Here is a 14,597-nt window from a genome sequence, read left to right as displayed (position 1 = left end):
TGGCCATCTGTATATATATATATATTTCTCTTCTTGGTTCTTTTGGTAAAGTCACGTAGAAGGGAAATAATAAAATAATAAAAATACCACATAATATAATACAATTCTCACGACGTTTCAGCCACAACGCAAACAGCCGTCTTCAGGTGAAGAACAGGTCTGTCGGAAAGACAGCGTCTGAATGCGTTGTGGCCGAAACGTCGTGAGAATTATTTTATTATGTTTTATTTTTATTATTTTATTATTTCCCTTCTACGTGACTTTACCGAAAGAACCAAGAAGATGAATCCCTGCAAGTCACGAAAGCTTTAAATCGAAATATATATATTTCTATTGCATCACACCAGCTGCAGCCAGACCGCCAGCACGGAGGCGGATTGCACCCAGAACCGAACTCCGTGCCCCGCCGCGGCCTCGTCTCCCTCGACGGCCACCGTAGCGCCAGCGCCGCCCGCCCAGTGCCAGGATGAGCAGTGGGCGGCGCCGGAGGCCCCATGTGACCAGAGGGAGGAGCGCAACGAGGGCGAGTTGCCGCCGCCGGCGGGGGCAGCATTGATCGCCCCGACGGCAGAAGAAGCACAAACCCCAGCACCAGCCAAGGAGAAGAAGCCTCATCGACCGCCCAAGAAGAAGCATCAGAAGGCCGGGCTCTACTCCGATACCTACAAGGACCCCAAGTAAGGGGGGCGGCAGTGTCAAGATGGCACTCGCAGTCTGCGGAATCCTTCGCAGATTTGTCCCCTCCCTACCTCTCATCTCACTCTACTCCCCTCCACACACGCTCCTGTCTCTCCCCTCTTAATCTCACTCTACTCCCCTCCACACACTCTCCTACCTCTCCCCTCTCATCTCACTCAACTCCCCTCCACACACGCTCCTGTCTCTCCCCTCTCATCTCACTCTACGCCCCTCCATGCACTCTCCTACCTCTCCCCTCTCATCTCACTCTACTCCCCTCCACGCACGCTCCTGTCTCTCCCCTCTTAATCTCACTCTACTCCCCTCCATGCACTCTCCTACCTCTCCCCTCTCATCTCACTCTACTCCCCTCCACACACGCTCCTGTCTCTCCCCTCTCATCTCACTCTACGCCCCTCCATGCACTCTCCTACCTCTCCCCTCTCATCTCACTCTACTCCCCTCCACACACGCTCCTGTCTCTCCCCTCTCATCTCACTCTACGCCCCTCCATGCACTCTCCTACCTCTCCCCTCTCATCTCACTCTACGCCCCTCCACACACTCTCCTACCTCTCCCCTCTCATCTCACTCTACTCCCCTCCACACACGCTCCTGTCTCTCCCCTCTCATCTCACTCTACGCCCCTCCATGCACTCTCCTACCTCTCCCCTCACATCTCACTCTACTCCCCTCCACGCACTCTCCTACCTCTCCCCTCTCATCTCACTCTACTCCCCTCCACACACGCTCCTGTCTCTCCCCTCTCATCTCACTCTACGCCCCTCCATGCACTCTCCTACCTCTCCCCTCTCATCTCACTCTACTCCCCTCCACAAGCACTCCTGTCTCTCCCCTCTCATCTCACTCTACTCCCCTCCACACACGCTCCTGTCTCTCCCCTCTCATCTCACTTTACGCCCCTCCACGCACGCTCCTGCCTCTCCCCTCTCATCTCACTTTACTCCCCTCCACGCACGCTCCTGCCTCTCCCCTCGCATCTCGCTCTACTCCCCTCCACACACGCTCCTGTCTCTCCCCTCTCATCTTACTCTACGCCCCTCCACAAGCACTCCTACCTCTCCCCTCTCATCTCACTCTACGCCCCTCCATGCACTCTACTACCTCTCCCCTCTCATCTCACTCTACTCTCCTCCACACGCGCTCTCCTGTCTGCCCTGTCTCATTTCATTCGTACGGAATTGCGACTATGAAGAGTAAGAGTTCTACTTTTAACCGATGTACAAAATGAAATATTTCAGACACGTGGCTCGGCCTGACGGGGGAAAACCTGGGGAAACTTGTTGGTGTTTGGTAAAGTGGAAGGAAAAAGTAACCAAGGTATACAGAGACCAAGATGGGCAGACAGATTGTATTATAAATGTAATCAGAAAACCAGTTAATACCATTGTTATATAGCAAGGCCCAAATTCGACAACAGGGAAGGATCCACGTCATCAATGGAAGTCTCCAATGCTCACAGTTAATGAACGGCCAATGTAAGCTCACGCTCTCGGAACGGTTGCGCGTCATTTTTTCCCCCTTCTGCAGCGTCAAAAGCCGGCTGAGCTTATCCAAGAAGGAGAAGCTGGAGTACGTTCCTGGAGAGCACGACCACAGCCTCCTGCCAGCGCCCATCCACGTTGGTGAGCGGAGCAATTGCCCCTGGTGGGAGTGCGGGGGGCGGCAATGATTCGCACTCATCTGGAAGGCTAAATCGCACTTCTATCGTCCGTGACATCACGTAATGCTTTATTTTTAATGCAATAACGCTCTTTGCACTGAACAGGGCCTCACCGTTAAGATGCATTTTTCTTTTTCGATTTAAAGCTTCTTTCGTGACTGCAGGGATTCATCTTCTTGGTTCTTTCGGTAAAGTCACGTAGAAGGGAAATAATAAAAATAAGACATTTTATTATTTTTATTATTTTATTATTTCCCTTCTACGTGACTTTACCGAAAGAACCAGGAAGATGCATTTTGCTTCTTGCCTCCAATAGCTGGTAAACCCAGCAGCAGCCGCATTTCTCTCACGAGCTTGAATAGTTACTGCTTTGTAATTGTGTCCGTGCACCAAAGCACCTGCAATGCGTGTGTTCCACCTCGGCAGGTCTGGGAGGTTGAGTAGGAAATAAGCCTCGTGCAGAGAGTGCGTGAACAGGCGACCGTCAGACATCGCAGGTGTTATCAGCTGTAGCAGGGTCGTTGGCGGGGCGGTATGGGGGTTATGTGTTGTGCAGCAACAGAAAGCAGCACGGAACATCCATTGTTTGTTCTCTTAATTGAATGCTCCCCACCTTCACCAATGCTACCGAACCGGCGTAATGAAGTCCGGTGAGATAACCACCGATGGCTCGCAAGGTGTGTGGGGGGGGAGGCCCTCGTTCAGCAGTGGATCAATGAATGGCCTGTACATGTGTGGAGGCGTTGTAGTGAAGTTTTCCGTGAAATATATAAAAATCAAAGTGGCATGCCTGTCAACCCCTTATGAGTGCCCGACCTTATTACAGACCAATTTAAACTTTATTGGTCACCCCGTGCCCCTTATACATCTCAACGTTCATCCTACAAAGTCCCGTCGCAAAAAAAAAGAAATAGACAAAAAAAATATTGAAACGGCTGTATGCCATATGGACCTGAAAGCTCAATTTCCCTGTACAAGAATACGGGGTAAACCGTTGTGGGATGACACGTTATGGGTTTGTAGCGCTAACCGCTACACCACCGCTCCCCACTAATCAACTCACGCACACAAACCCTTCTCTCGCCGTGACGACTAAACAACATCGACATCGCTCGCGTGCCCTTGACAGGTACGAAGGTGTGGGGTACCTGCTCAAAAGAGCTCGGGGGGGATGGGGTGCGTACCTGTCTACGGCTCTGTGTCGATGCCGTCGTCCGCTAGTAGTTCAATAACTGTTGATACAGCTATCGTGCTGTGACGGTTCCACCTGAAGACGGAAGCTTGTGTTGCCTCCGAAACGTCGTGATTTTTATTTTATTTTTATTTTACTTTTATTAATTTTGATTTTTTACCTACGTGACTTTACCGAAAACACCTAAGAATATGAACCCTTGCAGTCACGAAAGCTTCAAATCTAGAATTAAGTTCAATAACTGTTTGCAATTCCTATCGGGACATGGGATGTCGTGCAAAAAGACCGTTTTGAGTTTCTTATGGCTGGGATCAGTGTCCGTATCAGGGGCAGGTTCATCCATGAGACAACCGTTGCTTGCACGATAATGCACGTCTATTTTATTTCGATAACTGCGCCACCGCAAACCGTACAATCGATGAAACGGATGAGTTTCATCGAATCCCTCCTCCGAGTTACGAAGCGCAGCTCGCGGTCGTCGTCCGACTGTAAGGAAAAAGAGAGCGAGCCCTTTGCCGAATATATTTAAATAAATAAACGTGGAACCGTGGCAGGGAGCTAAAATAAAAACCACACGGTAAACATTCCAAGTGTAATTACAGTGTGCACGCACACGTGTGTGCGTGTTTGTGCGTGCGTGCGGTGTGTGTGTGCGGCGGCTGGCCGAGAGGCCGAGCGGGCAAATGAGAAGCAGATGGAATGTGGGCGCCATCCCAGGCAGGCCTCTGGGATGTTTAAGACCTTCAAAAACAAAAAAAATATCCGGTTCACATACATTTATATTTATTTTTTTGTCATGCACACCGCTCCCAAAATTTTTTTTGTTAGGATTTTTATTTATTTATTTTGTCCCACCTCTCCTTCCTGTGCGTTGTGGAACAATGGTGGGGTCCTGAGATTTTGTTTTTAGTATATCTTTATTTTATATTTCTATAATTATTGTTGCTTGAAAATTTCCATCATTGGGCTGCTTGGCACAGCTGCCAACGCCACAGCCATTCGCTCGGTCGTCACTCGACCATGGGAAGAGGCGGTAGGGTGGTGGTGGGGGGGATGGGTTTGGCTGGTGATGGGAGAGTTGGCGGGCGAGCGGTGGAGGAGAAGAGAGGGGCGTCTTGTTGGCTCGGAGAGACCTGTTTTCTCAGCCTCGTTTCATCTCCGATTTCACGAGCCGCCCAGCAGGCGAGCGTCGGGGCCCAGCCGCCATCGACGTCCCGCTTAGCGCGACAAAAACCGGCCCTTTGTGCACACGCGCGTCTCACCGCGGAGGGAGGCACGGGCGCGAACTCGCCATCATTTTGCAGCTCGCCGTATTATTTTAACCTTCGCGTACCGTGTTGCAATTCCGCCACGAAAATAATCGAACGGCTTGACGGTCAGCAAAGGCTACCATTTGTGGACGCGTATCCTTTCACCCTTGGCAATATGCTTGGCTTCAGTCTCTTTGACGGTGGCTACCCGCCGCCACCACCCCGCTTTGAACGTCAAAATGGACCGGTCCAAATCATGGAGCACCTGCTGTTCTTGTTGTTGCACGACAGGTGTGGGCGACGTGGCTATGAAAGGCCCGTTTTGTGAAGAGGGTCGGATAGACATTGGCTGAGGAGGTCGGTTGCGGGGAGAGGTTGACTTATTCGTGTCTTCAGTCTAAAGTTAGTTTTGCGGCCAAGTACCGCTGTGCAGAGAGACCAATCTTTCAGTGTTGAAGCCAAATTGTTTAACCCAGGTCTCCTTTGACAAATGGATATTTTTTATGCAATTTTAGTTTTTTATGATAAAATAATAATGCATGGATCCATCCACCGTTGGATAAAGGCCTCCACTTATCATGTAATTTGCGGGGATTTATTTTTTACCATACTTGACCACACTGGTCAACATAAGTTGGTGAAGGTGGGGGGGGGATAAATGACCCATGGGCAGAAATTGAGCTCAGGCCGCCTGGTCCATGTGCTACACCATTGTGCCACCGCTCCCCCATTGAAATGGTTATCGGATAATTAACTTTTTTGACAATCAAGGAACTTTGTTGGTGTAGAAGGCCGAGGGGACTGTCGCACAACTCCTGAGTGCATCGGTGTGAGTCCCTGTCAAGAAGAGTGCGGGATCGGAGGTGGGGAGCTCCCTTGGGTGTTGTGGGTGTCAGGAGAGATCCCTTGGGTTGGTGTCAGAAGGTGGAAGTTGTTCCGCACACTTTAGCCATGCGTCTGTGTGTGTCCGTGTGTGTGTGTGTGTATCTTCGTGTGTGTCCGTGTGTGTGTATCTCTATGTCTCTGTGTGTATTTGTGTGTCTGTGTGTCTATCTCCGGGTGTGTGTATATCTTCATGTGTCTGTGTATCTATCTCCGGGTGTGTGTACCTTCGTATCTGCTTGTGTGTATCTACGTGTATGTGTATATCTTCGTGTGTGTCTATGTGTGTATATCTGTGTCTGTATGTGTCTTTGTATCTCCGTGTGTGTGCCCGTACTCCACCTGATTGGCCCACGTAAAGAGATGTGCACCGCTAAAGTTTCTCTTCGCAGCCACTGACTCGCGCCATTCCACCTATCCAGAAAATTCACAACTAAAAAGCTGGTTCCGACACTTGATTTATAAGACCTTGTAATGAAACGTGCACTCCTGAGGTTTCGCAACCTCGTGTACTACCGTTTATTTATCCGGTAACGCGCAGAGGCGGTGCGACTCGCGGCGTGCTGATGTGTCCTTCCTGTCTGTCCGTCTCCCGCGTCGTGCAGGGAAATATCTCCGCCAGAAAAGGATTGACTTCCAGCTCTCGTACGACATCCTGTGGCAGTGGAAACACAATCAGGTGAGCGTCGGCCGTGCGAGGAACACTCGACTTGGAGAAGCCAAGGGAGCTCTCTTCTCTGATAGCTGCACTCTCGTTTGTTACAGACAAACAAAACATTTTAAACTTAATTTGGAGCTTTCGTGACTAGCAGGAATTTCTCTTTGGTTCTTTCGGTAAAGTCACGTATAAAGATAAAATAAGAAATTAAATACTAGCATACGACGTTTCGATTGCAACACAAGCAATCATCATCAGGTATAGATGAAATAGAAACACAAATCTAGTATACTTAGAAATGTAATGTAATACAACAGAGAGTCGGATAACATAACAGTCAACACCCTACCTGGTTGATTACGTTCTTCCTGAGAATGCTAAATTTGAGAGAGAGATAAAACACAGAACCAGAGACATATAGACAGACATATAAGCAGACAGATATCACAGAGATACATAGAGAGAGACAAACATAGGCACACAGAGAATACATTTTTTTTAATTACAGCTCATTGTTGCTCTGGCAACAGCGACGTCGTTGACGTCATTGCGGTGATATTTCATGAGATATGGCGGCCGTCCCTCAATGATGTGGCACTTTTAAATGCTGTTCTTGCGGTAATGAAACTTTAAAATCAAGTTGGACAGCCCGATTTAAATAAATGAACAGCCCAGGTAAACATCTACAAGACAAGGCCAGTAGGTATTTCTGGGTTCTATATTACTTTAAACTTGCTACTCTCCATGTGTCTGGGGTGTATTACCATAATGATAATGACCCTTTTTCTGTGAAATTTGTATTGAGTCTCACTATAAACAGGTGAAAGAGCAAGAGCAACTTCATACGTAGGCACTTAACCACGTAATGATTGGATTATCATTTGTTCCATCTGGTTTGTTCTGGCTTGTTTTGTTTATTCTATCATGCTTTGTTCCATTAAACTAAACAATATTTCATAATTCACCCCCCAACTCTGTCTGCTCTGCGGAAATGAAAAGGAACTCCACAGTCGATGCGTTGGGATTAGGTGTGGGTGCTGCCACCCCTTCTAAGACGTCTCAGCCAGCCGTTTGACCAACAGTGGTCATGAGCAAGCAATTGCAGGGCTGCGTCCTTATCTTTAATGCACACATGCAAAGGTGATATATTCTTAAAGAGTGCAACAGAGACCCGGCGACGCACAATAATGCACCGTCTTGTCTTCGAGTCTCAATAGCTTAGGGATCCAACGAGACTCGCAGGCATCGGGTGGCTCTCGCTGCCGTGATTGACCGCTAACGAGCGGGAGGTGAGGCGCTCGTGATTTAGTGAGTGTTTGGGCGTCCGTGGGCGTGCGCTTCGTGCCATCTCGGTCACTGCGGCGGCGGCGGTCAGCGGCGGGTGCTTCCTTGGGGTGCTTGGCTGCGTGGGTGAATGAGCGAGTTGGCGAATGAGAGCGAGCGGTTGGGAAGCTGGGTGGGTGGGTGGGGTGAATGGCTGGATGAGTGAGCGAGTGAGCGAGTGGGTGGGTTTTGGAGATAAGCTTGGGTCATTTCATGCTCGCCAGGCCACTGCGGGGAGTAGTGGCGGTGATTCACCGCAGCCCTGGGGCGTTGCGGGCGGGAGAGCAAGCGAGAGAGGAGTCCAGCCGGCATTACGAGCGTTAAGAAAAAAAAGTCTCTTCCTCTCCCTGCCACTTCTCTGAGTGAAAGCCTATCGCTGGTGGCTGGGGGGCTCTAGAGGCAGGCTAGCAGGATTTAGGGCCACGTCTGGGCAGGGGGGAAAGTAAAACTCGCCCTGATTTACGGCGACCAATGCTCTCTGCTTTAAGTCCCGGGGCACGGTGTTTCCGGTGACCTGTGGCCAAAGCTCGGCTTGGCTGGCGGTGATGTGGCCTCGCAGCAGCAGCGGAGCTCCGCGGTTAGAATCCGGTGGCCGCCCTGGTTATTGCCGCGGGTGTAACAACCGTGATGATACCGGGCGGACCTCCGGTTCACGGTGGACGTGAAACGTGACGTCCTTTTGCGAGAGTTGGCCGTCAAGTTCCAGCGTTGGGATCCAAATTTGCCAATTCTAAAATTACCCCGCAAATGACCAATTTGGCACATTGATAGCAACATCTTCACGTATTGCCAAAACTTGGCAGGGCCCTCCTGGATAGAAAAAAAATTCGACACTCGTTAAGGCTTTCCTGGGTCAACAAGGCTGATAATAATAATGGTATAGATGATAGCAAGTGCAAATGTGCAAACCAGCAACAATGAGACTTTGCAAAGGAAACGGACGTATGAAAGGCAGTAAAGAAGAGATGAACGGTACGATTGAGCGGGACAAAAAAGGATCGATTCTGGAATCTAATCCTGACAACAACAACTCATCGTCGCATCACACTGGGGCGGTCCCAGTGAGTGACATTAAACTTTAAAGCCCTTCACCCCACAAAGCCATGCTTTCCCCATTTTGCATTTCGTGCAACTGAACATCCAACGCTGTGGAAGAGAGAGGCACTCCACGCAAATGTAAACACTGCAATCTGGCACATCTGCTTCGAGCTTCGAGTGGGAATGGATTAGGTTTTGCCATAAAATACACGGTTGAAGGGAGAGGTGGGGAGCGGGGTGGACGTTGTGGTGGGGGGGGAGGCGGAGGGGCTACTTAGCTGAGCCGGATGCGGCGAGGAGGTGGGGGGGCTGCGTGAGTGCTGCAGGGAAAGGGGGGCGTGCGTGCAGGGGTGGGTGGGTGGCATTTCTCTTCTTCCGTTTTTTTTTTACGTGAAATTCCCCATAGCGCGGATGTGACGCAGAACTTCTCTCGCCTCAATGAAGGGGGGGGGGCCTTTCCTCAAGCTGGTTTTTATTTTTGCTGCTGTAGGTCTCGTTGAAACGAAGTTTGCACACCAGCGCAGACATTTGCGCCGTGGGGATTTTTTTGTTGTTGTGCGTATGAATCGATGAACGGTAACATGTAGACATGTCTTTCTTGAAAAGACTTAGCCAGCGGATGGTTTCATTTTGGGGTGTTTTCGAGAGTTTGTTACAGCGCCTGCACCGTCCGGTATGATGGCCGACTGTTTGGCTTTGAAGTGCGGGGGAGCGTTTCGGCAAAACTGCGTTGGACGTCCGCTCAGTCCATCCTCTCCCTTAGCTGACTTAATAAAGCGAGCACCACTTTCGGTCACGTGGAAACAAAAACGCCAGCCCCCACCAGAAGAAATATGGAATTTCGACCTAGCCGCCAAGGGAGATGAACACCCCACCCCACACTCGTGTGAGCCTTGTTGGTTTCGCAACAGTGGAATAAAATATCCCGCGGCGAACGGTGCACCACAGCTCCCACGAGCTTCCTCAAAATTCAGATCTTTACTTTCCCTTCAGTGTCGGGCATCGATCACGCGGGAGTGAGTCGAGCAACTCTAATCGCATCAAACACCACGCAACCGCCGGACGCTTTTGTGGCCTTGCCACACAGCTCTCCGATGCGCGTTCGGGGTTTGTACCACGCGTTGTACATGCGCGATGCCCGACGATTTCGCCCCACGTCCTCCTGCGACCTTTCTTTAGGAACTCAATTGAGCCCGGTTCAGTTCCTGAAGACGCCTGCTGGCACGCGGAGCGAGATGTCCGTCGTTGTTTCCCAACAACACGCGGCGTAACTCCCTCTCCTCCCCCCGCCCCGAAAAACGCATCGGGATAGATAAGGCACGCTACGACGGCACGGTCGCCCCTACTGAACGGTAGTCCCCGACGCCGCGATGTAGCGGCAGAGGCCCTCTGGGAATCACGACAAGGCCCTGTCGTCTACGCATGGGAAGTGGCTCGCCGGCGGGGCCACAGGGCGCGTGAATATTGTTTTGCTCTATAAGCCCCGAGAGATGTGGGTTTTCATCGACCGGCCAGACTGCCCCTTCCCTCCCGCCTCTCCCGGCCATCTGGTTCCCCGGCCGCACACACCGCCATTCCTTAAATAATTCAGCGCGGTGTTCGTTGTCTGTTTTGCCGCCAGGCTGCGCGGTTCAAGCGCGGGGCAGGGTTGTTTTTCCTGCCGCCACCACCCCCCTGCCCCACCCTCCCCGTTGTCGCCGCCGCCGCGCACAATTCATGAATCTCAGCCGTTGTCGGTGAAAATTGTCCGTGTGCGCTGCGCGCGCGTGTGTGCGAGTGCTTATTTGTTTTGCATGATCATTTTGATGGAAAAGGAATCGGGCGTGCACTGAAAAAGCAAAGAACTAAATATATGAATATTATGATACGTAAATCGGGATGGAGCAGTGGTGCTGTGTGAACCTGCCGACGTAGGTTCGATTCCCAACCGTGACTCGTGTCGGGGGCGAGCGGTGTTTGGGCCGTTCCCGCAACAATCCGTACTTACCGGCGTACGATCAAACAACCGCCACGACTGACACGGTGTGGAGAGTCCTTCATTCAGCGGTGGATATATACAGAGGGCTCTAAATAAATCGTACGCGAATAACAATTCGCCTTTTTCATGCCTCTAAGTTTATTTTATTTTTGTTTTGATTGCAGCTCTACAAGAAGCCGGATGTCCCACTCTACAAGAGGATTCGCTCCAGTGAGTTAACGCGCTTTGTCATGGTCAAATGTCCGTGTGCCTGGCATGCCCAGCGCAGGAATTCTCCCGCGCCAGGTACTGACCACGCTCGGTAGCCCCCCTTAACCCGCCACTCGTGTTGCCGATGGCGGCGACGACGACGTTGGTGATGACGTGGTAACATCTGGCCGTCTTGCACGCCCCACAGATGTGCACGTGGACGTGAAGCCCCTGTCGGGCTGCGAGCCGACGACATGCAACTGCAAGATGCCCGAGGCCGAGGTCGGCGCCATCCGCTCTCGCAATGGCTGCGTCGAAGACTGCCTCAACAGGTGCTTATAGCAGGGGGGGCAGCAATGCCGGCCGCGGGGGCAGTCCTAGTGGGGATGGGCAATGGGGGTGGGGGGCTGTCCGGGTTGCTGGGGGCAGTGCGTGGCCGACATGGGTGTCCTGGAAAGAAACGGGCGCCTTGCCCAGTGGGGTTAACAGTGGAGATCTGTGAGAACGGCGGGAATCTGGTGATGCATGGGTAACGTGAGAAACCGGGAGAGATGGGAAGAGCAGCTGGGAAAGGGCGTGGGGAATTGGAGGGTGGCAGCAGCAAAGTTGGTGAGGGGGGAGTGGAGGGATCTGGGATGAGTAGGGAAAAGAATTGGGTAGCCGGGTCATTGTTCTCGGCCTCTAACTTGCTATTGCTGAGCAACGGCCTACCTCCATTCCTTAGTTGTCCCGGTCCAATCGTGGCCTTTGAGTTCTTTGACTTTGTCTCACAATCTCTTCCGCTGTCGATCCACTCGGTAGTTAATTTAGTGAAGTGTGGTCAAACCTCTTAACTGACATGAGATGGGGAGGTCTTGGTCCGGCAGTGGATTGAATTACAAGGGGGCTGTATACAGTTGAACCTTATGGCGGAACCCCGGGGTCCCGAATTAACGGAAGTCAAAATCGTAATTTCTTTATTTTTGGCGACTCCGTCCCACCGCGCACATGAGCGCCGCGACCCACCTGGCGCAGATCATTCTGTTGTCGTGTCGTCCAAGCACAGTGACGACGAATGCGCAGAAGAAACAAAACTTTGATTAGCACATCGTGTAGAGCTCGTCAAGAGGAATAGATTGTCGTGTCGTTCGCCTTCAACAGGCATAAAATGACGTCGCAACGCAGTTTATGCGAAAGCCGGGGGCCTGTGGGCCTCCCGGGGTCCCGCCATAAGGTTCAGTTGATCAGCGATTAATTATCCAGCGTGCGATTATCCAGAATTCAACATTATCCAGCCGTCCCGGGCCGATGTTTATTTATACCAATTTCCTCTAGTGAACAAATGTAAACACTGAAAAAACACATACACAACACATAACAACATGTTATACAAGAATGTGCAAAAATAAGCTATTTTTAATAATGTGATTATCCGGCGTTTTTGAAAATCTGGCGCCCCCTTCCCCCCCGAAGCCGCCGGATAATTATCGATCGCTGTATTTGCAGTAAACATTAATTATTACGATGCTGATTTCTACCACCGGCTGGTTGTTGGTTTGTCGGTCAGTTAATGAGTAGTAATAGGTTTTTACCCTTTCAACTGGTACAAAAACTGACACCTTTATACAAGGCATCATGTTTGCAATAACCACAACACATGCAGTCAAAATGCAAACAAAAAGAAACAACTCTGATGATGATAATGATATGCACTGTCCTTGAAGTTGATTGGTCCACACCCGAGACAGCTTTTCTTAGTGCCTAGTCTCCATTGGTGTTGGACCAGATGACGCCAAAAGGCGTACAACTCCAAAGACAGCGCACTATCAGAGTATTGAGAGCTCCGGGTAAGCATTTACACTATGATACCTCCTTTACCAGTGTGGTCAGTTAATGAGTCGTGCAGCAAGTCGGTTAGTTAGTCAGTCGGTTAATTAGTTGGTTGGTCGGCGGGCGGGCCGGTCGGCCGGCTGTTGGGTTGTTGTCTCGCAGGATGATCTTCGCCGAGTGCGCTCAGGGCACGTGCCCGACCAGGGACCAGTGCAGCAACCAGCGCATCCAGCGGCACGAGTGGGTGCAGTGCCTCGAACGCTTCCGCACTCACGGCAAGGGCTGGGGCATCCGCACCAAGGAGAGCCTCCGCGAGGGCCAGTTCATCATCGAGTACCTGGGGGAGGTGGTCACGGAGAACACCTTCCGGTGAGACCAGGGCACGCGCACGCACGCTTGCGGTACGGCGCAGAAACGCATCGGAAAGCTGTTTGGTTGGAGGTGGCTCGTCGTGCACTGCGCTAGGAACTCGGCGACCTGGGTTCGATCCCCTTTCGCGGCCTGCATCCGTGACGAATATCTGGACCTGACGTACTTGAGTACCTGGTGTGGTTTGTAAACATTGGCACTGGGGAGACAAAGGCGGCTGAGTGTGGGTCCTGGCCACACAACGCCTCCATGCACCGTGCCAGCAATTACACTGGTCAACAAAAAAAATAATTCTGGCCTGGACTTTTGCAGCTGTTTTAGACTAATTTCAGGGTGCTGATTCCACATCTGATCTCAGATTTGCTCTATCACATCTCGTTTTTATGCTATCGGCATACCCCATTTTCATTGATTTTACCCGAAATTAACTCTGTCACTTATGATTGCAAGTTGTTGCGAGTCAGTGACTGCTTTAGTGTTAAAATATGGTGCTGTATTTTTAGGTTAGTGTGTTTATAATATAATTTTATGTAGATATCCACATTTATTTAATATTTTTCTTCTGCAGTTTTCATTGAAAATGCAATATTTGATATCTCAAAAACCTGATGTGATAGACAAAATCTGATGCCAGATTTGGAATCAGCATCCCAAAATTACCTTAAAACCGTTGGAATACCTTATGCCAGAAAAAGTGTGTTGACCAGTGTTATCGGTGCATGCTATACGGAGGATAGTTGTGCGTATGGTTAAGGCGTGTAACGATCCATTGATTAATATTGATCATTAAGCTCCACGATACGCGCAGTGAATATTTTGTTTAAGGATCAATCGGTGTGAGTTGCACCGTGTGGTTGTTTAGTCGTGAAGGATCCGTAGTCTTGTAGCTGGCCCTGCTTTGCTTCTGCGATCAGATGGGACCGAGTATGCAAGGTGATTGGGTCATCGGTTGCAATTTGTGAAGGATTCGGGTTGCTTTAAAGTGCCTTTGAGTGGTTCTGTGACAAAAGGCAACGGTATGAATGTGATTTTTAAATATATTATTATTGTTACTATAATGTGAAAGAACGTTAGTGGTTTTCTCTGGTTTATTAGTTTTATTTAAAGCACATTTTCAATATGTTGTGGATAATCCAGCAGTAAAGCAGTGGGAACACATGAAAAACAATCAAGTGAGTCCCTGTGGTATTGTTTTTCTCGGTTGGTGTTGGGTTTAAAAGGAGGCAGTTCATGTGAAGGCATTGGTCCTTGAGGATTATTTAATTTGATCTGGCAACCCACATACGCACGCACACACGCGCGCGCGCACGTGCTCTCAGCCACGCTTTTCACTCTCGCACGCACACATGCCCACACTCTTGCACACTGACCCACTTACGCCACATATCGACACACTTATCCACCCACATGCCAACCCACAAAGCCACACACACACACGCACGCACGCATCCGCTAACACATGCAGGCTCCCACGTGTGTGGTGGGTTCAAGCACAGATTCCAGGACCCATTTGGAGCTCACCTAAGCCCATTACGACATTGTCGTCAG

The 14,597-nt window shown here is 50.4% G+C and overlaps 1 protein-coding gene across 3 annotated transcripts in view; it reads left to right on the top strand.

The window, feature by feature from the left end:
• The window catches only part of LOC144736147 (histone-lysine N-methyltransferase ASH1L-like), a 96,299-nt gene that overhangs the window by 58,501 nt on the left and 23,201 nt on the right, over window positions 1–14,597 (top strand). For all 3 annotated transcript variants that reach the window (XM_078618725.1, XM_078618726.1, XM_078618724.1), the window contains exons 8-13: window positions 348–677; window positions 2,229–2,323; window positions 6,291–6,364; window positions 10,847–10,892; window positions 11,080–11,203; window positions 12,843–13,049. In XM_078618725.1, the coding sequence (XP_078474851.1) occupies window positions 348–677; window positions 2,229–2,323; window positions 6,291–6,364; window positions 10,847–10,892; window positions 11,080–11,203; window positions 12,843–13,049 (876 nt within the window). The remainder of the gene's footprint in view (window positions 1–347; window positions 678–2,228; window positions 2,324–6,290; window positions 6,365–10,846; window positions 10,893–11,079; window positions 11,204–12,842; window positions 13,050–14,597) is intronic.

The sequence above is a fragment of the Lampetra planeri genome, chromosome 59, assembly GCF_965212315.1.
Source record: "Lampetra planeri chromosome 59, kcLamPlan1.2.h2, whole genome shotgun sequence".
In the NCBI taxonomy this organism is placed as follows: domain Eukaryota; kingdom Metazoa; phylum Chordata; class Hyperoartia; order Petromyzontiformes; family Petromyzontidae; genus Lampetra; species Lampetra planeri.
This window is presented reverse-complemented; position numbering and strand designations above follow the sequence as displayed.